We start from the raw sequence: 22,547 nt of genomic DNA, 5'->3' as shown, positions 1-22,547 counted from the left end.
TGGTGATGAAATACTATTGTGCTCAATGGAATAATAAACTGGAGGAATTCCATGTGAACTGGAAAGACCTCCAGGAATTGATGGAGAGTGAAAGGACAGAGCCAGAAGAACATTGTACACAGAGACCAATACACTGTGGTAAAATAGAATGTAATGAACTTCTGTACTAGCAGCAATGCAATGACCCAGGACAATTCTGAGTGGATTATGGAAAAGAACACTACTTACATTCAGAGGAAGAACTACAGGAGTGGAAAAAGAAGAAAAACAACTGCTTGAACACATGGGTTGAGGCGGACATGATTGAGGATGTAGACTCGAAAATACCACACCGATGCATCTATCAACAATTTGGAAATAGGTCTTGATCAAGGACACATGTTAAAACCAGTAAAATGCATATTGGCCATGGGAGGGGGGGGGAATTTGGAGGGGTGAAGGGGAATGTAAGAGCATAAATCATGTAACCATGTTAACTTTTCTAAAAAATCAATATTAATAAATGTTAAAAAAAAAAAAGAAATAATTGTGGATGTTGCCTTTGGAACTGAATGCTTATGTGTGCAAAGTCCATTCTATCTACCTAGAATGTCCAGGTCATACCTGAGGGAGATAGGCATATTCCCCAGAGAAGTTTTCTATTCTCCCAAGGGTGAATTTGACAAAAGCCCTTAAAATCTCATGTGGAACTGAGGGAAATCTGCAGAAATCATCTCTACCAAGGCAGAAAAATTCAACTCTGTTATCTAATTAGCTGAAGTATACAAAGGTAGTGAGGAGAAATTTTACCTCCCATTATAAGAGGAAAGCTCCCCACAAAAATTTTATTAATGACTGAATGAAAAAAAAATTCAAGGAAACCAGCTTGATTCTTGACAAACCTGGATCTGGGAGAAGCTAGCAATCTATGAAACTGGCCTAAAATAAGAGAGAATTTGAACAGTATTCTCAGAAGTCAGTGCACCAGGTATCTACTCAATTCAACATTTCAAAGACCACAATGTACAAAATACAGGGTAAATACTTTTCAGACAATGATCAGAGACATTAATCTACCCCTCAACATGGGGATGGGGAAAGAAACAATCAAGCCATAGAATGGGGGCTTATCAGTATCCATCAAGATTTGCACATGGTAGGTAATGAAATGTTTTGTTTAGGGATATTCAACACATAGAAAGAGGTGGTTTCAAGATCTTTAGGAGGCACCAAGGACAACATCAGTTCCTATTCTCAACTACTTTCATGCCTGCAGATTTCTACTATAAAAGGGAATTCTTGGTTTTCTTTGCTTAGTTAACACTTTTGTTGGCAATAACTTTGAATCAACAAAAGCTTGCACTGGATGGGAGAAGCTTGAAAACCACTTAATGAATTCACACCCTACCTAGTGTTAGGTGCTAACTCCAACAGTCAGAAATTTGTTCACACCCTCAGAAAGTGTGAACCCTCTTGAAGAGTATTCATCCCTCTTGAAGGTGTGAACTAGGTCCCACAAACACTGTCCCTTGGGCAGTACTAGATAATTTGGAAGGTGTGATTGGCCCTTACAAAAAGGGGCAGGGACAGGAAACCACCATAAAAGCCATGAAGGCAGTGTGGTAAAGGAGGTCTGGTGAGGGATTGTAGAAGAGAGTGAACTCCAAGAAGAGAGTTACTCCAAGAAGGAAAGAGTGAACTCCAAGAACAGAATCACTTCAAGAGGAAGTGGGCTTCAAAAAGAAGGTAGACTCCCTCTTTCCTCTCCATACCCCACCCCCAGTTTGGTGGCAGTTCTCTTGCAGAGTCAAGATGCCAATTGAGATTGAGTCTTCTGATGTTATACGTCTCATCATGCAGTACTTGAAGGAAAATAGTTTGCACCGAGGATTAGCTACTTTGCAGGAGGAGACAACTGTATCATTGAATACTGTGGACAGCATAGAGAATTTTGTAGCCGATGTTAACAGTGGACATTGGGATACTGTTTTGCAAGCTATACAGTTCCTGAAATTGCCAGTCAAAACACTGATTGACCTCTATGAACAGGTTATCCTGGAATTGATAGAACTTCGTGAATTGGGTACTGCCAGATCTCTTCTGAGACAGACAGACCCCATGATCTTGTTAAAACAAACTCTGCCAGAGAGATACATTCATCTTGAGAACCTCTTGGCCAGATGCTATTTTGACCCTCATGAGGCATATTCAGATGGAAGCAGCAAAGAGAAAAGAAGAGCAGCAATTGCACAGGCTTTAGCTGGAGAAGTCAGTGTTGTACCTCCATCTCGTCTTATGGCACTGTTGGGACAGGCTTTGAAGTGGCAACAGCACCAAGGTTTGCTTCCTCCTGGTATGACTATTGATTTGGTTAGAGGCAAAGCATCTGTCAAAGATGTGGAAGAAGAGAAGTTTCCTACACAGTTAAGCAGACACATGAAGTTTGGCCAGAAATCACATGTGGAATGCGCTCAATTTTCTCCAGATGGCCAATATTTGGTCACTGGCTCAGTTGATGGATTCATTGAAGTATGGAACTTTACAACTGGAAAGATTAGGAAAGATCTCCAGTACCAGGCACAAGACAATTTTATGATGATGGATGATGCCATACTATGTATGTGTTTCAGCAGAGATACAGAAATGTTAGCAACTGGGGCCCAAGGTGGAAAAATTAAGGTATGGAAGATACAGAGTGGACAGTGTTTAAGGAGATTTGAAAGGGCACACAGTAAAGGTGTCACCTGCGTAAGCTTCTCCAAGGATAGCAGTCAGATCCTCAGTGCATCCTTTGACAAGACAATCAGAATTCATGGCTTAAAATCTGGGAAAACCTTGAAGGAATTTCGTGGTCACTCTTCATTTGTTAATGAAGCTACTTTTACTCAAGATGGACATCATATAATCAGTGCATCATCTGATGGCACTGTGAAGATTTGGAATATGAAGACCACCGAGTGTTCAAATACTTTCAAATCTCTTGGCAGCACTGCAGGGACAGACATCACTGTCAACAGTGTCATCCTTCTTCCTAAAAATCCAGAGCACTTTGTTGTGTGTAACAGGTCCAATACAGTGGTCATCATGAACATGCAGGGACAGATTGTCAGGAGTTTCAGCTCTGGGAAGAGAGAAGGTGGTGACTTCATCTGCTGTGCCCTCTCACCACGTGGTGAATGGATCTACTGTGTGGGTGAAGATTTTGTTCTGTATTGTTTCAGCACAGTAACTGGCAAACTGGAACGAACATTGACAGTTCACGAAAAGGATGTCATTGGCATTGCTCATCATCCCCATCAGAACCTGATTGCTACCTACAGCGAAGATGGGCTCTTAAAGCTCTGGAAACCCTAATTTCACAATTTTATTTTCTGAGATATAGCCTGAGAGCATACAACTTAAATGAAGAGACATTTCTGCGTTGCTGCTTTTATTGGTTTTTGTTTTTTAAGGGAGAAAATTGCCTAAATGTGTTTATGAGCGTAAGTTTTGCTCAATTTCTCATTTATGTAGAAGTGTTGGTTTTAAAAATCAGTCTGACAGACTACTGAACTATTTCTAGCCTGGACAAGCTACCCCCAGCCCCCAAAGTTTCCCAGCACAGTCTTCCTTATCTCCCTCTATGATAAGCCTAAAACTGAAGCTATCTTGTCTGATGAATATTAACCTTCTTGAGGAATGTTTGTCTATGTTTGCCTGCTTAAAAATATTTGCCTACTTAATGTATATTTGCCAAATGCTTCCTGACCCCTGACCCTGAAACCTCCCCCTCCCCAGATGATTCCTGACCACCTGTCCCTGACACTACCTTGATAATTATGTGTGTGCCAACCCCCTTCCCAAACATTTCTATATAAACTCTTAGCTAAGAATTCCAAGGGGTCGGTTCAGGCACACCTCTCTGCCTAGTGACCCTAGCTATTATTGCTAGTAAAGAATGAGCCTCTTCTTGCATATTGCATTGTCAGTGTGATTCTTCCTCAGGCCACCAACCTGGTTTAGGTATTAAAATTTGGGCACAACAGAAGTTACCCTTTTTTGTATATTTTTAAAAATATTAGCTGATCTGCTTCCAAAGAAGCAGGTATTTAGAGTGGATAGAATGTTTTCAGTAATCCTGTACTGTGATAATTAAATTAAGTCTACACAAAGGTGAGAGCACCTTCCAATTCTGGGAGGTCCTAACCCACGTGCGCTAGAGTGAAGAACCAATCAGAATTGAGGCACCGCCCCCTACACTTTCTATGTCTTACTCTCTTTCCTAGTCTCTCTTGGACTCTTTGTCTCTACATCTCTCTGGCTCACAGAGCATTCAGCACCTAGTCAGTGGCCTGGAGTCCAAGCAAGACAGATGCCGCAGTGGATCCCCCTAATGGCCTGCGCCTCAATCCCAGAGTTCCAAGGAAGGGGGGACCCATCGGGGCGGGGTGCGGGGAAGGAAGGATGGGTGCAGAAATGTATGGGGGTCGTCAAGGCATCCCATTTCCAATTCTCCTGTCTCATTCCAAATCATTCTTACAGTGCGGTTTGGAAACTGGTGAAGTCCCTCGGATGTCCCCATGGCCACAGCAAACCCTCTGGAAAGGGCTGGGCTGGGGATCAGCTGAGGCTGAGGCTTGAAGGGGTTGGGGGTGGGGAGGTGGGGGGAAGGGAAGGGCTCCATGGAGGAAAAGACCTAAAAGCTGCTACGTTTCAGAACCATGCTCTCATTGAAAGGTCATGTTTGTCCCATAGAAAGCCGAGATGATGGCCAAGTTCATCTCCAGGTGTGTTTGGGGTTCGGTTGGTGTTGTATCTCCCCCTCCCCCCACTCAGTGTGTTGTAAAATAGACTTAAATGAAAATAAAAATGAATGGAAATGAATGAATAAGGTTTAGAAAAGTGATTTTTTTTTAAAGAGTCTAAAGTGACTCGCATATCAGTTCTTCAACATGCAATCGAATGCAGAACTCTTTTGGGGTGGGATGAAGCGGAATACCTGTAGCCCTTCCTTGTTAGACTGTATTAATGAAATCTGTGTCTTTTGAATATTATTGTGATGTCTTAAGAGCCCCTGTAGGGCCCTCGCATGCTCCCCGCAGTAGTTATTTCTCTGTTTTCTTTTTCTGTTGTTTTTAATTCCCAGGGAGAAAAGAAAAGGACCCCTCCCCCCACAGCCCCCTTCATAATAGGAAGAAGGGGGAGGGCAATTGAATTTGTCTGATCCCAAATAGGTTTGGTTGTTGTCTCCCTCTATTTCCTTCTCTCTTTACTGTATATGCAATAACCAGGTTATTCAAGAATAGTTCCAAAGAGAAGTGGACGCTATTAGACAAAGTATTGATGTAATTATTTGGTAACTTATTTGGCAAATAAGTGGAATATGAATACTCAAAACTAAACTTTAATTTATTGACACTGTACAGATCTCTGTAAATAAGGCAGCAGCTGTCCCGCCTTTCGTTCTCCATTTCATTTCAAGGTCAGACTTGGAAAAGGAGGAAACGCACAGCTCTGGGTTGGTTTGGGGTTTTTTTCCCCATTGCTCCTTCTTGCAAAGTATCTCCCTGCTAATAACCAAGTTAATTTAAAAAAGAAAAAAAAGAATCCTAATGCAGAAGATAAAAAGAAAAATGAATGCCACGGATGCTATTATTAGGTCCTTTCTAGAGTCAAATGAAGGGAATGGGGAGCAGAAAAGGAGCAAAGCAGAATCTTGAGGTTCCCATCTCTCCTTCGATTTGGCCCATTCCTCCTTGCGTCCAAATGAAATGGATTTGACTACTGGTGTCGCTGTGTTGTCCATTATTCATTCGGTGCCTGGAGAGTATAGCTAATCCAAGTTTGAAAGTCAGGTGTTTTCCAGAAAGAATTTAAAAAAATAAAAGAAAAAGGAAAATCCGTGAAGGTATATTTTGTGTTAGAGAATCGTTAATGAGTTCTTGGTTTTCTGTATTTTTTTTCTTTTAAAACGTCTCTGAAATTTCAATAAATTTTTATTGAAATGTCTCCTAGATTTGTCGAATGCCTTTCTTGGTGGGACCTTCATAGGAGCGGAGAAACAGGAAGGAACAAAGAATCCGACTCTTCCCCGTCCCTTAAATAACTAAGGCTCCCCCTCCTCCCCTTGCAAACCGAGATGTTCTGGGGGGCTCTTCCTCAAGCGTCCCCGAGGCGCCCAAATCCTTTTTTGCTCCAGAAAAAGGAAGGTTGGGGGGCGGGGGAATGCTCCAAATTGAATCTGCCCGTGCATTTTCCTGGAGATGACAGAGGGAGAGGACGAGAAGGGAGGAAGGAGGATTTGGATGGCCGAGCCCCTTCAGATCTTGCTTTCAATGGCAAAAGACCCAGTAAAAGGTCCGCTGGCCCGCGCGGGGCTCGCTCAACCCTACATCTGTCATAAATTAATGGAGCCTACGGGAAGAAGGTGGGAGCCTCCAAAGTGAAACTTTAGAGCAGCTTTTGCCCTTTCCTGCGGTGATTCCTCCCAGCCCCCAATTCGCTACCTCTGCTGCCCCCTCCCCCACTGAAAGTGACCCGGGGAGCATGCGTGTGTGCGTGTGCGTGTGCGTGGCCTTGGTCGTCCTTTCCAGGTGAGGCTGCCTTCGCTGGCCGTGCTCCAGTCGCGCTCAGCTCTGCGCTGGGAAAGGTGGCTCCCTGGCCTTAGGTTTGGACTGAGGGTCCAAAGCCCGCTGGCCGGCGGGCTCCCAGTTTCCACGTCTAGCAGGCTGGGCCTGCCTCGAAGGAGAAGGAGAAGGATAGTGCCAGTGGAGTTCCCACTGCTTTCAGAGCGAGGGCCGCCAGGAGATTCTCTAACCCCCCCACCCCCAGCTGGCACCGGGCCCTGACCTGAACCGCCCGGCCCTTGGCCCGGGTCAGGAAGCTGCGGCTCCCAGGTAGTGTCAGCTTCCCAAACATTAGGAAGGAGGGGCCGAGGCTCCGTTTCTTTAGCGCTCTAGGGGGTTCTTGAAACCCTTTCCCCGTAGCCCTCTCCTCCAACCGCCTGGTTAGGGAAGCAACACTATTCTCCCATTCAGAGGCCAAGGACTTGTCCAGCGCCACCGGAGTGGCCAGGTCTCCTACCAAGGACTAGTCCAGGGCTCTTTCCTTCGGGAGCCTGCCGAGGGTCCGCACCTGCCAATCTCCGGAAGCCCTAGAAAAAGGCGGTCGCAGCCTCAGGGGTCCGGGGACTGCCACCTGGCAGCGAGAGGCGACGCGGGCTGAAAGCGCATCCCGGGCTCTGAATGCGCGGCCCCAGCTCCCCAGGTCTTCCCTAGGCCTGAGCCCCTTAAACTTTCATTCCAAGAGCCGAGGCCATTCTGCCGGAGTGGAAGGGACCTTTCTCAGCTCCAGAGGAAGGCTGCCGGGGTCTAGCTGGCCCCCACCCCCATTTCTCCCTGCTCTTTCTCCCTGCTCTTACCTACCCTCCTCACCCGAAGATCCCCCCCCCCAGCCCCCAGGCAGTCCAGTAGGTTTCTTTTGAAGTTGAGTTTTATCTTTGAAACAGTCAATAAAATGCGGAGCTCCTGTCCAATCTTCCCTTCTGCATATTCATTCCTACCTTTACCTCGAGGCGGTAGGGAGTGGGGGGGAGGGGGTCTGTGGGGGACTCCCAGTGAAAGCCTTCTGCCTCCATGCCCCGGAGCCATGAACCGGGAGATCACTGTAGGAGCGGGTTAGGCGGCTGCCCCTGCTCCCTCAGCTGGCTGGGGGCAGGGAGGGGGCTGGCCCAGGTCCACAGCTCTTACACCTTGGAGTAGCAGCTGAAACTGCCTACAATGCGGCAAAGAGGAGTGGGGGGTGTCTTCCTCTCCCTGTCCCCTCCCATACCCTCCCCCCTCAATTCTTCTCAGTCTCCAATAGAGAGATGGAGGAGGTGGTACAGTAGATATTTGTCTTGGGCCACAGAATTGGCAGGGGCGGGGACCCAGCCCCCAGCATCTCCTTGGCCTTCTTTCCTGCTACCCACCCTCTGCAAAACGGGCCATTTGGGCAGTCAGAGAATGTTATAATAAAATAATACTCCTCTACTAGATGGAGATGGAGATGAGGTATAGAGTGAGGATAAGCTGACACCTCTCTCCTTTATAACAGTTGCCCAGGCAGGATCCTTTAGGTCAATGGATGATATCCCTTCTGGACCCACCTGGGGTTAATTGATATTAATTAATGGGCTCTTTAGCTGGGTAACTTGGTATCTGACTATGTTTCCCCCCTTCCCAAAGAAGCTTTGAATAACCACTTCAGGAAGGTACTTTAAACTTTGATTAAATTTAACAAAGGGGGATAATGGGATTGGATAGAGGTATTGGGAGACCCTAGTTAAAATGATAATGATGAATCTCTAAACTGTAGGCTAGTAAAGGAATTAGGATGGTTAGCTTCTCTCTGGCACAGCCTGGCCACAGCCACACCAGAGTAGGCAAACTGCTGTATAATCTTTCAGCTTCTTCTTCACTAGATCATAAGCCTAACCAGTTTGAGATATCCACCCCTTTCCACCCTCTTCTTCTTCTCCTGCCCACTTCCCGGATCCCTCCCAGGCCCTGGGAAACCTAGATAACTAAGATGATTGACTTCCTAATTTCTAGGGGCAGTAGAATCAGAGATGATGGTCTGGGTACAGGTTGTTGATGGTACAGGAACAAACAGGAGGAGCTTGCAAGGTTGAGTCTGCAAGTCTCAATCCCACAAAAGACCAGGATCCACAGATCTCAGGTCTCAGGGAAAGAAAGGAACCCCTGCCAGGGCTGCCAAGGTGGTTTTATACCTGCCTTGGGCCAACTGCCCTCTCCTGTGTCCACACGCCTCTCTGGGAACATTCCGACATCCAACGGATCCACCTGTCAATCACAGTGTGAAGTCCTGGCTCCCAGAGATTCAATATAACAAGAACCAGAGGCCAAGCGGCTCTTTTCTTTTTATCCCGACTTTCCTCTGGGACTGGATGAATATGAGACTGAATTCAAGTAGGTGGTTATCCTCTTTCAAGAGATAAATCCAGAGAATTGCAGCACACTGGCCACCTTATACCCACCTACTTAGACTTATGAACCAAATGCAATAACCCATGTTGATAACATCACAAAGCAAAATAAATATCTTAGGGTCCCTTTACCCAAGGTCTTCTTTGCCACTGTTTCAGTCATCCAGTTAGTTGAAATGTTAGAGATCCACTTTTACTATTTTCAGTTTTTAAAATTTTTTATTATTATTTTTTTTTGTAGAGAGCAGTGGAAGGTCTGAAGTGCTGAGCTAAAAGGCCCAAGCAGGGAGAAAGAACACATATAAGCAAGCACCTACTGACTTCAAATATATGTGTGGGTTTAGCCATCCACGATAAGTCTTGGAACATAGTTCCTCCCCAAGGATGTAGGATCATCATATTAATAAAAGAAACTCTAGAGATGCTTTAGTCATTCCAAGCATTTCACAAGGCATTGGGCAAACCACATTTCATCTCTTGAAAAATTTCATTAAGGGCTACTTTTCATTGGCCACAAGCTGGTGCCAACAAGACAACTGCATGCACACACACACACTCCTCCATGGCCTTACTCATGACAGGGTTGGACATACCTCTTGTTGAGGGACAGGAAACTACTCCAGGACCTTGCCAAGACTATCACCCCAAGATGTGGAATACCCCCTTGGACATGGCACCCTGAGCACTCACTAGACTAAGGTTTCTAAAGACCTTCCCATCAAGGGTTGGATTTCTCTCTTTCCATTCCTGAAAAAAACAAACATTACCTTTCTAGTCCCAGTGAGAGAAGCTGTTGCCCTGTCATCCAGAAGGGACCCTTGTTGCCAATCAGGCCAGTATACACTGCTTGCAGCCATTTTAATTTGGCATTCATTGCTCTGTGCTATATTGACATGAAAAATAGAAACATAACTGACTAACTTGCTCTCCCTTGAGCACAGCTTGAGAAAGCAAAGAGGTCAAGGAGAGATTCAAGAAGGTTAAACTATGGCATAAGAAGTCCTCAGGCAGGGAAGGAAAAAGGAAGTTTGGTTTGCTGCTACAGACACTTCTTGATCCTCTGTGGTGAATCCAGAAAGTGAAGGTCATCATGACCATGTAATCCTTATAACTCATGTTATATTTAAAGGAGGTCACTAGTATCTATTTGAGGTAGTAGAAATGATGTACAGAGAGGATAAGATGACACTTCCCTTTATAACAAACAGTTGCCCAGGCAGGATCCTTCAGGTCAAAGAGGTTTTTCCCTTCAGGACCCACCTGGGTTAATTGGTATATTAATTTTGGGCTCTTCAGCTAGGATAGTGTTGATATTCTGACTGTGTTGACTCCCTTCCCAAATTAGCTTTGGAAACCAATTTAGGAAGGTACTTTAAACTTTATATATTTAACAAGAAGGATAAGGGTAAAGGACTGAGGTATTGGAGACCCTACTTTAATTGTTACTAATGAAACTCTCACTGATGGCAAATGAAGAATCAATGTAGCTTCCCTCTGGTTCAGCCTGGCCAGGACTAAACCAGAGTAGGTAAACTGCTGGGAAATCTTCAGCTTCTTCTTCTGTAGATCTTAAGCCTAACAGTTGAGATAGATCCACCCTTTCCACCCTCTTCTTGGACTCCTGCCCACTTCCTGGATCCCTCCCAGGCCCTGGGAAACCTAGATAACTAGATGATAAAACTCCTAATATCTAGGGGCAGTAGACACTGAGGTGGTGGTCAAGTACAGGTTGATAACAGCTTATCAAGGACAGGAAGAGTTTGCAGAGAGATGTTTGCACCCTCTCACTCCAAGACCAGGATCCACAGATCTCTAGCCTCAGGACAGGTAAAAGACCCAGAACTTCTGCTCAGGGTTCTCAACTGCCCCTCCTGACTCTCCCATGCCTCTCTGGGAACATTCTATCCAGCTGACTTATCTGTCAATCATTGAATGAACTTCAAGCTCCCAGAGATTCAATATAACACTCATCAGGTATTTCAACCGTTGTTTGCTTTTTTTGTGGGAGGCGATAGTCTCAATTTAGGCCAAATTTAAGAAAAATTATATTCAGCCTACATCACATCTTGAACATCAGATGGCCTGAAAAGATCTCCAATAACAGATTCTGGGAAAGAACAATTCAGTATCCCATCAGTCAGGACATAAAGAAATGAAAGTGGAGATGGATAGGACATACGCTACAAAAACCGGAGGACAACATTGCCAGACAAGCACTGAGCTGGAATCCACCAGGGAAGAGGAAAGTTGGAAGGCCAAAACAGACCTGGCGAAGATCTACCGAACACGAAACAAAGGTTGTCAGAATGACATGGGCTCAGCTGGGGGAAGTTGCCCAGAACAGAGTCCGTTGGCGGGAGATGGTTGCGGCCCTATGCTCCTCTGGGAGCCAAAAGGAATAATAATAATAATAAATAACTGTGAGGCATGAAAGATTACAATATGGTGGACTCCTCTCACTGATTTCCTGAAGGAGAATAAAAATGGGAAGAGATGAGGCCACATCCTATCTAAAGACCAATTTCCCCACATCAGCAGGACATTATGAGAAACATAATTTATTCCTTTAAGAGGCTAACAGGTGAAGTTGGTTTCATTTTGATTCAAACTCCTATGGAGGGGGCATCTGGGTAGCTCAGTGGATTGAGAGTCAGGCCTAGAGACTGGAGGTCCATCAAATCCAGCCTCAGACACTTCCCAGCTGTGTGACCCTGTGCAAGTTACTTGACCCTCATTGTCCACCCTTACCACTCTTCCACCTATGAGCCAATACACAGAAGTTAAGGGTTTAAAAAAATAAATTTAAAAAAAAACCTCCTATGGATATTAGGATAATGAATTGTAACTTCCATATTCCAATTAACTATCTCTCCTGAGTAGACTGTAACTTTACTGATTGGCCAATGGTGATTGAAGGGAGGGACTAGGATGAAAGGAGCCTGTGTGTTTCCATACTTTGAACTTGATGGCTTGGCTATAACACTGGCTCATGAGGACCCATTCTTGAGAGGATGAAATAAAGTCTTTTCCACATTAATGCTAAGTTCAAGTTTTGTTTTGACTAGGTTCCTCTCATTCCTCTCAACTACCTATCTGCTGGGAAAGAAGGCTCAAATTTTTGTATCCTTATCTCTAGTATCTTGGGCCTTCCTAGACACTTTTTCTTCAATTAAAATAAGTCAGCTAACATCCTTCATTTTCTGATTGAGAATAAGAGTTTAAAAGTAGGACTAAGTTGAACTACCCCAAATCTCTTTCCTAGTTGTGAGCTTGTTGCAGCCTGATCTCAGCTCTTGCGCTATGTGGTCAGCAATTTATTTTCACTCACTGGGTCATGGGGAACCAGATTTTATTCTAATGTAATTGATTATGATTCAATCATAGTTTAAACCACAAAAATGTTTGTGAAGCAATCTGTCTCATATTGTTCTAAGTCGTCTACATGTAGACCTTTATAGGATATGATGGTTGATGGGAGGAAAAATCAAATAGGAAGTACAAAACTCATTCATTACCAAGGGCCTTAGAATGATAAGGAAAAGGTTGAAATCAAAGAAAATCATCTCTCATTAAAAGGGTCAGATTTTCCCCTTTGTTCTCTGCAACTATCTTCCAGGAATCCTAGGAATTGCCTTGTTTTATTCTTCCACACATCCTCGATTACCTCCATCCAAAGACCCTCAATCAAGGTTCTTTTCCAGTTATCGAGACAAGGGACCATTTGTGATATACCCAAAGACTGAGCAAATATAAACAGTATGTCAGTCATCTGCAAGGAAATAATTGTGGATGTTGCCTTTGGAACTGAATGCTTATGGGTGCAAAGTCCATTCTATCTACCTAGAATGCCCAGGTCATACCTGAGGGAGACAGGGATATTCCCCAGAGAAGTTTTCTATTCTCCCAAGGGTGAATTTGACAAAAGCCCTTAAACTCTCATGTGGAACAGAGGGAAATCTGCAGAAGTCATCTCTACCAGGGCAGAAAAATTCAACTGTGTTATCTAATTAGCTGAAGTATACAAAGGTAGTGAGGAGAAATTTTACCTCCCATTATAAGAGGAAAGCTCCCCACAAAAATTTTATTAATGACTGAATGAAAAAAAATTCAAGGAAACCAGCTTGATTCTTGACAAACCTGGATCTGGGAGAAGCTAGCAATCTATGAAACTGGCCTAAAATAGAGAGAATTTGAACAGAATACTCAGAAGTCAGTGCACCAGGTATCTACTCAATTCAACATTTCAAAGACCACAATGTACAAAATACAGGGTAAATACTTTTCAGACAATGATCAGAGACATTAATCTATCCCTCAACATGCGGATGGGAGAGAAACAATCAAGCCATAGAATGGGGGCTTACCAGTATCCATCAAGATTTGCACATGGTAGGTAATGAAATGTTTTGTTTAGGGATATTCAACACATAGAAAGAGGTGGTTTCAAGATCTTCAGGAGGCCCCAAGGACAACATCAGTTCCTATTCTCAACTACTTTCATGCCTGCAGATTTCTACTATAAAAGGGAATTCTTGGTTTTCTTTGTTTAGTTAACACTTTTGTTGGCAATAACTTTGAATCAGCAAAAGCTTGCACTGGATGGGAGAAGCTTGAAAACCACTTAATGAATTCACACCCTACCTAGTGTTAGGTGCTAACTCCAACAGTCAGAAATTTGTTCACACCCTGAGAAAGTGTGAACCCTCTTGAAGAGTATTCATCCCTCTTGAAGTTGTGAACTAGGTCCCACAAACACTGTCCCCTGGGCAGTACTAGATAATTTGGAAGCTGTGATTGGCCGTTATAAAAAAGGGGCAGGGACAGGAAACCACCATAAAAGCCATGAAGGCAGTCTGTTAAGGGAGGTCTGGTGAGGGATTGTAGAAGGGACTGAACTCCAAGAACAGAGTCAGTCACCCCGAGAACAGAATCACTTCAAGGAAAAAGTGGGCTCCAAGAAGAAAGTCGGCCTCAGGAGTTACCTTCAGCACCAGTCATTGTCTTGGGTGAGTGGAAAGCTGGTTTTCCCCTTCTTTTTTTCTGGAGATAGTTTAATTCTGACTGAAGGTTAACAAGTCCTGGCCAAGTCAGGCACTGGTGGGTGACGTGGTTGTCGTCATGATGGAGGAGGTACAGAAACATTCTGTGCACACGCTTGTGTTCAGATCATTGACGAGGACCCATGATATGTTTGTGGCTGATAATGCAAAGCCAGTAGAATTTGATGAAGAGAGTCACAAGCTAAAGATGTCTGTCAAACTTCATACGGAGTATGGTCCTGGGTTACACATGCCTATTTTGAAAGGAAGTCTTAGAGAGAAAGGTTTTCAGAGTGCAGTGGATGCATATGGGCATAAAGAGTATCCTGCCAATCAAGGACAAGAAATTGAATCTTTGGTAACTGGTACACATCCATATCCACCAGGACCTGGTGTGGCTTTGACGGCAGATACCAAAATTCAAAGACTGCCAAGTGAATCTGCAGCACAGTCTCTAGCTGTGGCTCTACCTCCTTCACTATCCAGGATAGATGCAAACTGGACTTCAGCTACTGTAGGTGATATCTACCGCCATGCTGGACTTCCTGAATGTTTACAGCCACCTGGGTCATCTCTGGCTATGATGGGAGCTGGGGCCACCAAGAATGCTGCAATGATGGCCAAAAAGGCACCTACAATGCCTAAACCACAGTGGCATCCACCATGGAAACTATACAGAGTCATCAGTGGACATCTAGGCTGGGTTCGATGCATTGCAGTAGAACCTGGGAATCAGTGGTTTGTTACTGGTTCTGCTGATAGGACTATAAAGATCTGGGATCTGGCTAGTGGCAAATTAAAATTATCATTGACTGGACATATCAGTACCGTACGAGGGGTGATAGTAAGTGCAAGGAGTCCATACCTGTTTTCCTGTGGAGAAGATAAACAGGTGAAGTGCTGGGATCTTGAATATAATAAGGTCATCAGACACTATCACGGACATCTAAGTGCAGTGTATGGTTTGGATCTGCACCCAACAATTGATGTGCTTGCGACATGTGGTAGAGATTCAACTGCACGGATATGGGATGTGCGGACACAAGCCAGTGTACACACATTGGCAGGGCATACAAACGCGGTGGCTACAGTAAAGTGTCAAGCTGCAGAACCACAAATCATCACAGGAAGCCATGATGCAACCATACGATTATGGGACTTGGTAGCAGGAAAAACACGTGTTACCTTAACAAATCACAAAAAGTCTGTTAGAGCACTGGTTTTGCATCCAAGACATTACACGTTTGCATCTGCTTCTCCAGATAATATTAAACAGTGGAAATTCCCTGACGGAAACTTCATTCAAAACCTTTCTGGTCAAAAGGCTATAATTAATACGTTAAGTGTGAATTCAGATGGTGTGCTGGTATCTGGAGCGGATAATGGCACTATGCATCTTTGGGACTGGAGAACTGGATATAATTTCCAAAGAGTACATGAAGCTGTGCAACCTGGATCTTTGGACAGTGAATCAGGAATATTTGCATGTGCATTTGACCAGTCTGAAAGCCGATTACTCACTGCAGAAGCTGATAAAACCATTAAAGTATACAGAGAAGATAATTCAGTGAACGAAGAAACTCATCCAGTCTGCTGGAAACCAGAAAGTATCAAGAGAAAAAGATTTTAAAGTCCAACATGTACATAATTGTGCCATTGTTTTATTTTGACTTTTATAAATGCATTCAACCACATTGTGCTCTATAGAGGACTATAAAGCAGAAACTCAGCAGAAGTCATTACTGCTTCATCATATTTTACAATAAAACACCCTTTTTCTTAAAAAAAAGTGTCAGCAATTTATTTTCACTCACTGGGTCATGGGGATTCAGATTTTACTCTAATGTAATTGATTATGATTCAATCATAGTTTAAACCACAAATATGTTTGCAGAGTGATTAACCTATCAGAATTTAGGTACTGCCCCCTATGCTTTCTATGAGAAAGCGTCTATTGTGATTGGACACACAGGCTAAGGGAAGTCACTGGAAGTGATATATATGTGACCCCTTTCAAAGAGGAGGGGAGTGAGGCTGTGACTGGTGTGGTGAAGGAGACCTGAGGGAGAATTCCTGGTTCTTGACCAAACTGTTCCATGTGGGTAAGTTAGGCTGACTCTCTTTCTCTTCCCTTGGCATATCTGGAGGCTCTACCCTCAGGGAGGCCTCTCTTGCCTCTCTAATTGTAAAGGCCTTGTGGCTAGAAGCCTTATTTAATTAACCTTTGTACCCCAACTGCTGGACTTCTAAATTCTTGCCTGGTCTGGGCCTCTAGTCCAGGCCAGAGTTTCTCTCTCTCAATTTCCCTACTTTCAACCTTCCTAATTGTAAATAAATAAACTTCCATAAAAGTCAATTTTGATTTGAGATTATTCTTAATTGAGGTTTGATAATAGTTTAATCCTCTGGAGACCACCTTTTAGTATATTGAACCCAAAAAACCCCTTTTCCCCCCTTACAATTTGGCAGACCAAGAATGGTTGTGCCATTACTCTCAATCTTCTGATATCTTCTTGCCTCTTCTTTTACTCTGTAAACCCCAACACAGCTGAAAGAGGTAAGTTCAAATATTTTTTTTCTACTTTTACCTTAGAATAAATAGCACACAGCTATTTGAAATATAGAGGCTGGGCCCTAAAACCCCACCAGGGAAATTGGTTCCCAAACCACCCGCTCCCATGCCAAGAAAATCCCTGGAGAGAGTATTAGCAGATCCTTAGATTTTGGGAAGGATTATATCTCTCAGCTGGCTAGTTTGCCTTATTGCAACAAATAGGCTGCTCATTTCTTAATTAACTGTGGGCTACACTTAGAGAAAAGCTTTTAAAAAAACTGGAAAAAAGCCATTGAGCTTAGCTCAGTTTTGTTTTTTAGAAAAAGTGATTCTTAAAGTTCAAATTAACCATTTTTACCTTGTTTTGCTCCTTTTGCCTCAGAAAAACTGCATTTTGCCCAAAAGAGAAAACATGTGCTTAGGAAATATGTGGATTCTAGCTCTTCTACCCTTAGCAGCTACTTAATCTGTAGTATACTTAATCCTATACTTAACCTCAGACAAAAGATCTCTAGCCTACCCTCTACCCTTAAGTACTTAAAGGAACCACACCCTTACTTGTGAATTCTCACACTTTAACCTTAACCCCTAGCCAAGGGAAAACTTACTCTGTAGCATCTTCTACAAAAGCTAGAATTAAGAGCAATCTAATACTTAAATTTAACCATGAGAAGAAAACCATTCAAAATGATTTTGATAGCATTTCCCAAGCTGGAACAACATTGTTTCTTTGGTATTTAAATTGGCTCATAATCCCAGAGAATACATCACAGTGGATACACTTCACACTGTTCCTGGATATGCTTATGATAACAAGATATGTAGCTATCCATCTATCTCTCTTTAAGAGAAGATTGACAAACAGTCTGAATAATCTGCAACACATCCAATATGGGATTTGTCCACACTATGCTCAGTGCCGTTATGGAGATCCCCAAAGCTGTGACAAAAGTAAATCTAGATGGATGATGATACTGGGGAGGAGAAGGAAATTTAATGATTCTGGAGGTGACTTTTTAAGTCTTTTCAGACTCCATTGTTTTCTTAATGATTAATTCTTTTTTTTCCCACTCCATAATAGGACTCTGAAACATAGTGCCAATCCTTTCATCTATATTGTATTTGATGATTGTTTTAAGATTTAATTTTGTTTGTTAATTGTCACATATATGATGGATGGACTCTATCAAATTGGTTAAACCTGTATTAACACTACTTAGAGAATTTAATGAGCTAAATATCTCGATTGATTTTAAGGAGCTTTCAGAAGTAATTTTTAGATATTTAGTAACATCTACTACCTCTGATCATTTGCCTGCCTCTGAGTTCTTTGTAACAAGAGGTAAGGGTTCATTTGGTAGCTGAAGTGATTATTACATATTCCCCACCTCCACATTTGTAAAAATGTAATGGATGAAATATATAACAGTCTCATACTAGAGGAGCTGGGAAGATGTTCCTAGGGCATGGTACCCCTGGATGGCTCCCAAGAGGAAGCATCTTGCAGGAAGCCTAAATACCTTTCTGCATTTTTTTTAACTTTTCAGCTTATTTTATTCTACTTCTCCACCAGAATGATCTAAATTCCTGGTGAAATTTTAGACCCAAAAAAGGGTTTTCATGAAGAGTACAGAGGTTTGTGTTTTTGTTTTTTTCTGGGCTCCTCTGCCACATATTGGAATGATGGTAGTAACAGACTTTGTTCATAATATCTTAGCCAAGGTTGAAAGATTTACTAGAACTCCTGACAAGTATTCATGAGTTCCTAGATTTTTTCAAATGTCACATTCATTGGAGATAATAGTCCATAAAAAGTGGACACCATTTTGGGAACACATTGAATTCCTGAAATTTTATTTGGCCATTGCCTTTTACTTTTCTAATAGAATATTTTATTTTACCCATATTTTAATTTCTTGTACTTAAAATACATATAATCAATGTTAATTTTTGATTCTGCAGTAATATGTTTAAAATATATTTGCTATGATAATAATGCATATCCACAAAGCCCTAAACTATGGCAACCTGTCATTTATTGTTAAATATTATAAGACCATGGTTAATGATTATGTCTGATTCCAAAAGAAGGGAACAACAGAGCCACCATCCACTGCAAAAAGCACAAGGTCATGGAGACTAACCAGTCTCATTGAGATTGATGAGAAACTGCACAGTGCCATGGAACACAAGGTCAAAAAAGTAGAATTGTTGAACTTCTATGGCAATACTAAAGGACTTGAACCTAGTGTGAGACTGGAAGTTGCAATGCTTAACATATGTTAAGTTGTAAGACTCTTCATACTACACTACCAGTCGAGTACCTAAGGTTGGCCATCATCATTCTGGCTCCCCTATCTCTGAGAATGAAGTGAAATCAGACCAGGGAATGACATTTCCCTTTTACATAAAAATCTAGTCCTCTTTTCTCTTATGATATATCAACTTGCTGTAGTCTTGGCTGCCAATGGGTAAGTGCAATATTGCTGCATTTTTTGTTTTACAGATTTATGGTACAGAATTTACTTTAATTGTACCCTAATACAAGGGCCTGTTATGAATTTATTCTTGTTTACTTAAACATTTTACATACATAGATTTTTGATCTTTTGATTCTTATTTTGAATTTTTATCACTCCCAAAATTTAATTTTCTTGTGTTTTTGGTTTTTCTTTTGATAATTGACTCATACACCCCATAACTCAATGACGTATTTTGAGGTGAACTGAGTGTTTCCTTTTTAAACACCCTCTTCAGGGGGGATTGTATTTTTATAAAAATTCAAGCCTTAAAATTTTGTTTGAGAAAATTTTTTCAGAAAAAGAAGTCTACTAATACTTTGAAAACAGAAAATGGACTACTTACCTGCACAAACCTACACCGAATCAAGATGATCCAGAAAAGATGCCTGCATAAATCTACACTGAATCAAGATAATCCAAAATGAACTTTGGGGTGCAACTAATGGAACTTGAGGGGATTGAAATTAATTACTTGAATTGTAAACTCTTATGCCACAGGGGATTGCCCCCTAATTGGCTTTTTGTCAATGTCCCTAGCAAAACATTGGTTTTGCTCTTTCTCTTTCTATCTCTTCTACTTACCTCTTATCTCTAACTATTGTAGTTAGAACTTTAGGGGTACAAGATGATTTTGTCAAATGATCAAATTGGGGAGACCAGTCTCCCAAATGATCACAGGGGTATTGTGATAATTTAATTAAGTCTACACAAAGGTGAGAGCACCTTCTAATTCTGGGAGGTCCTAAACCTCTTGTGCTAGAGTGAGTAACCAATCAGAATTGAGGCACTGCCCACTCTAATTTCTATGAGAAAGCTTTATTGGGGACTGGTCTCCTCTCAATAAACATACTATTTAGCTTGGAGTTTTGTACTAGTATGATCAATTTTCACCTAACTAGAAGCATTGTCTTGTGAAGATAAAATTAATCAGCAACCTTTCACTCAATCAATCAAGAACTCAAAGCACCCCCTACTAACACTTAAGTAAGAGAGTTCATAAGTCAAAAACTCTCACCTCCAAAGGGGACTGCCCAGTTCTGGGTAGGACTAAGCAAAATGAAAAACTGCAATTGGTTTCTGTGAAGAAGGGGTAAAGACAGGAAATGACGTGAAAAGGGGATATAAAAGAGATCAGCATGAGCTGGAGAGTATGTTCTTCTACCATTCCTTTCCTGGTATTTGGAGGTTACTTGTTCCCTGGATCCTGCTTCAGCTTGCTGGGTGAGTGACTCTGATTATAGAGGAGGCTGCACTGGTGGACTTCTAGCCAAATATTCCATGGAGAGTTTGAGGCCTGAGGAAGCCTCCTGCTGGGGTGCTGAACCAGACTTCATTTTGCAGGAGAAGCTCTTAGGGCTGGTAGGCTTGTGAAGAATCTGTCTCTCCCTGCATTTTCCACATTTACTCTTTCCACGTCTGTAAATAAAAGCTGCTAAAAGTCATTTTGACTTAAGCTATAACATTTTAAAATCAGTGACCACAATATTACTTTATAACTCTCTTACTGAGTCAAAACCCCAATTTTAACCCTTACATCTTCTCAGAGGGTCTTCAAAGGATGTCAACTAAGTACAAGCTTAAAAAATTTTCAAGATCCCCAATATCTGATCAGTAGTAAAATGTCCATATTTATTTATGAAACAAAGTGGAGGGAGAGAACTGGTTTCTCAAAACTATGCTCTTTTGAAGAATTATTCCCATATAGTCTATGGTAGAATTACCTTCAACTATTCTTGACAAATGACAAAGCAAAGAAATCTTTTTGGACCACAATTTGCAAAGATAGCAGCAGTAATGTGTAGCACATTTTAGATCTAGTTAGATTGCTCTTCAATACCAACACTCATCTCTTACCCAAGTGTATGAGGCCATATCTGCCTTGGTCATTGGGAACGAGCAGCTTTCCAAAGGGTCTATTTGAGAAATGGACCAACAAGCCTACCAATGCTATTCTGAAAGGTAGGTCAAAAAGAAAGGGATTTATTGCTTTTCCTGTACTTTTTCCTACTTCCTATTGAATGCAGATGGAGATTTCAGTTCCTGACACCTAGCAACACCTAAGTCCAAGTCTTCCATTCATCAATGCCATTCTACTCTATATGGGGAGTTAAAACATTTTAAAACTTGCTCTTCAGATAAGCTGTTCAATTCAGACTATGACAGGGCTTGACTATTGATTCTGTTGTGGCATGTTTCTTGGGACCTACTAGGATGCATAATTTTGCCATCTACAGAGTCCTCAGGCAGCTAGTGGAGTTGCAGACCCCTACACCTTTAACTGAATATCGAAGAGATGGTAATGAATCCTTCCCTTCTTTTCCCTCCCACACTCACTTTTCAGAAACCCAGCTCTGTATCTAATCCCAGGGCTAATTCCCAAAAAGTAATTATGAGCACATCATTGAATTCCTCTGAGATGGCTTCTTGATTATGCTTAAAAATCATGATATTCTAGAATTTGTCCCAGGGCCTTTTTGTTCAGAGATTTGCTCTTATTTCTCTTAGCATCTTTGATTCATTTTTTCCTTAGTCTTTATTAAGATGAGAAACAAACAGGTAGTATGACTATTTGCCCAATGTGTCTGTTTTGTCATGAAAAGTCAAGCTTCAAACTCAGAAGATGAAGTCAAAATAGCTATTCATGAAACTTCAAAGTAAAATGGTCACAAATCCAAGAAGTAATTCTTGGAAGAGCTTAAGAAGTACTTTGAATATCAGAGAGAAGAGGAAAATTTGGGAAAAGAAATGACTAAAGAAAATTATGAGATATTAGTCAACCAATTGAAAAAAAGAGTCTTAAAACTCTTTAAGAATTAGAATTGGGCAAGGGGAAGGTAAAGACTTCATAAGACATCAAGAAATAATAAAATATCAAAATAATGAAATAGAGAATAGAAAATTCCTTATTGGAAAACCAGTTGACCTGAAAATAGATCTAGGATAGCAAATGTGAATTTCTGGTCTACCTAAAAATCCTGATCAAAAAGAGCCTAGACATTATACTTCAAGAAATTAAGGAAAATTGTCTTGAAGTTTTAGAACTATAGGATAAAATAGAAAGTGAAAAAAATTTGATTTTTTGATCACTACCTGAAAGCAATCCCAAAATGAAAACCTCAAAGGAATATTATATAACTTAATTCTAAAGCTCTCAGAGTGTTGAGGAGAAAAATGCTACAAGCAACTAGAAAGAAACAATTCAAATATTGTGGTGCTATAGTCACAATAACAAGATTTAGCAGTATCTACCTAAAAAAACCAGAGGGTATGGAATTATATTAAAAGGTCAAAAGAGCTGGGTTGCTAGCAAGAATAACTTACATAGCTAAATAGGGTAATTCTCCAAAGGAAAAACAGAGATTTAAGGAATTAAAATGCTAAGTGATTTAATAAGCTTAAACTCTTTACAGTCTTATTTGGGAAAATTCTATTTGTAACTTTTAAGAATGTTATTATTAGGGAGTTAGAAAGAGTACACATAGAAGGTT

General features: G+C 41.7%; 2 protein-coding genes across 2 annotated transcripts; both read left to right on the top strand.

Annotated features, from left to right (window-relative positions):
- The first annotated feature begins 1,791 nt into the window (after nt 1-1,791).
- LOC123232390 (WD40 repeat-containing protein SMU1-like) lies at nt 1,792-3,343 on the top strand. The gene has a single exon (XM_044658818.1). It carries the CDS (start codon nt 1,792-1,794, stop codon nt 3,331-3,333), a length of 1,542 nt encoding a protein of 513 aa, XP_044514753.1. The 3' UTR covers nt 3,334-3,343.
- Nucleotides 3,344-14,062: 10,719 nt separating this feature from the next.
- On the top strand, nt 14,063-15,613 carry LOC123232389 (pleiotropic regulator 1-like). Its single transcript, XM_044658817.1, has one exon. It carries the CDS (start codon nt 14,063-14,065, stop codon nt 15,611-15,613), a length of 1,551 nt encoding a protein of 516 aa, XP_044514752.1.
- The last annotated feature ends 6,934 nt before the right edge of the window (nt 15,614-22,547 follow it).

Source organism: Gracilinanus agilis, chromosome 1 (assembly GCF_016433145.1).
Source record: "Gracilinanus agilis isolate LMUSP501 chromosome 1, AgileGrace, whole genome shotgun sequence".
Taxonomy (NCBI): Eukaryota; Metazoa; Chordata; class Mammalia; order Didelphimorphia; family Didelphidae; genus Gracilinanus; species Gracilinanus agilis.
The sequence above is the reverse complement of the archived record's forward strand: the minus strand, read 5'-3'. Positions and strand labels throughout refer to the sequence as shown.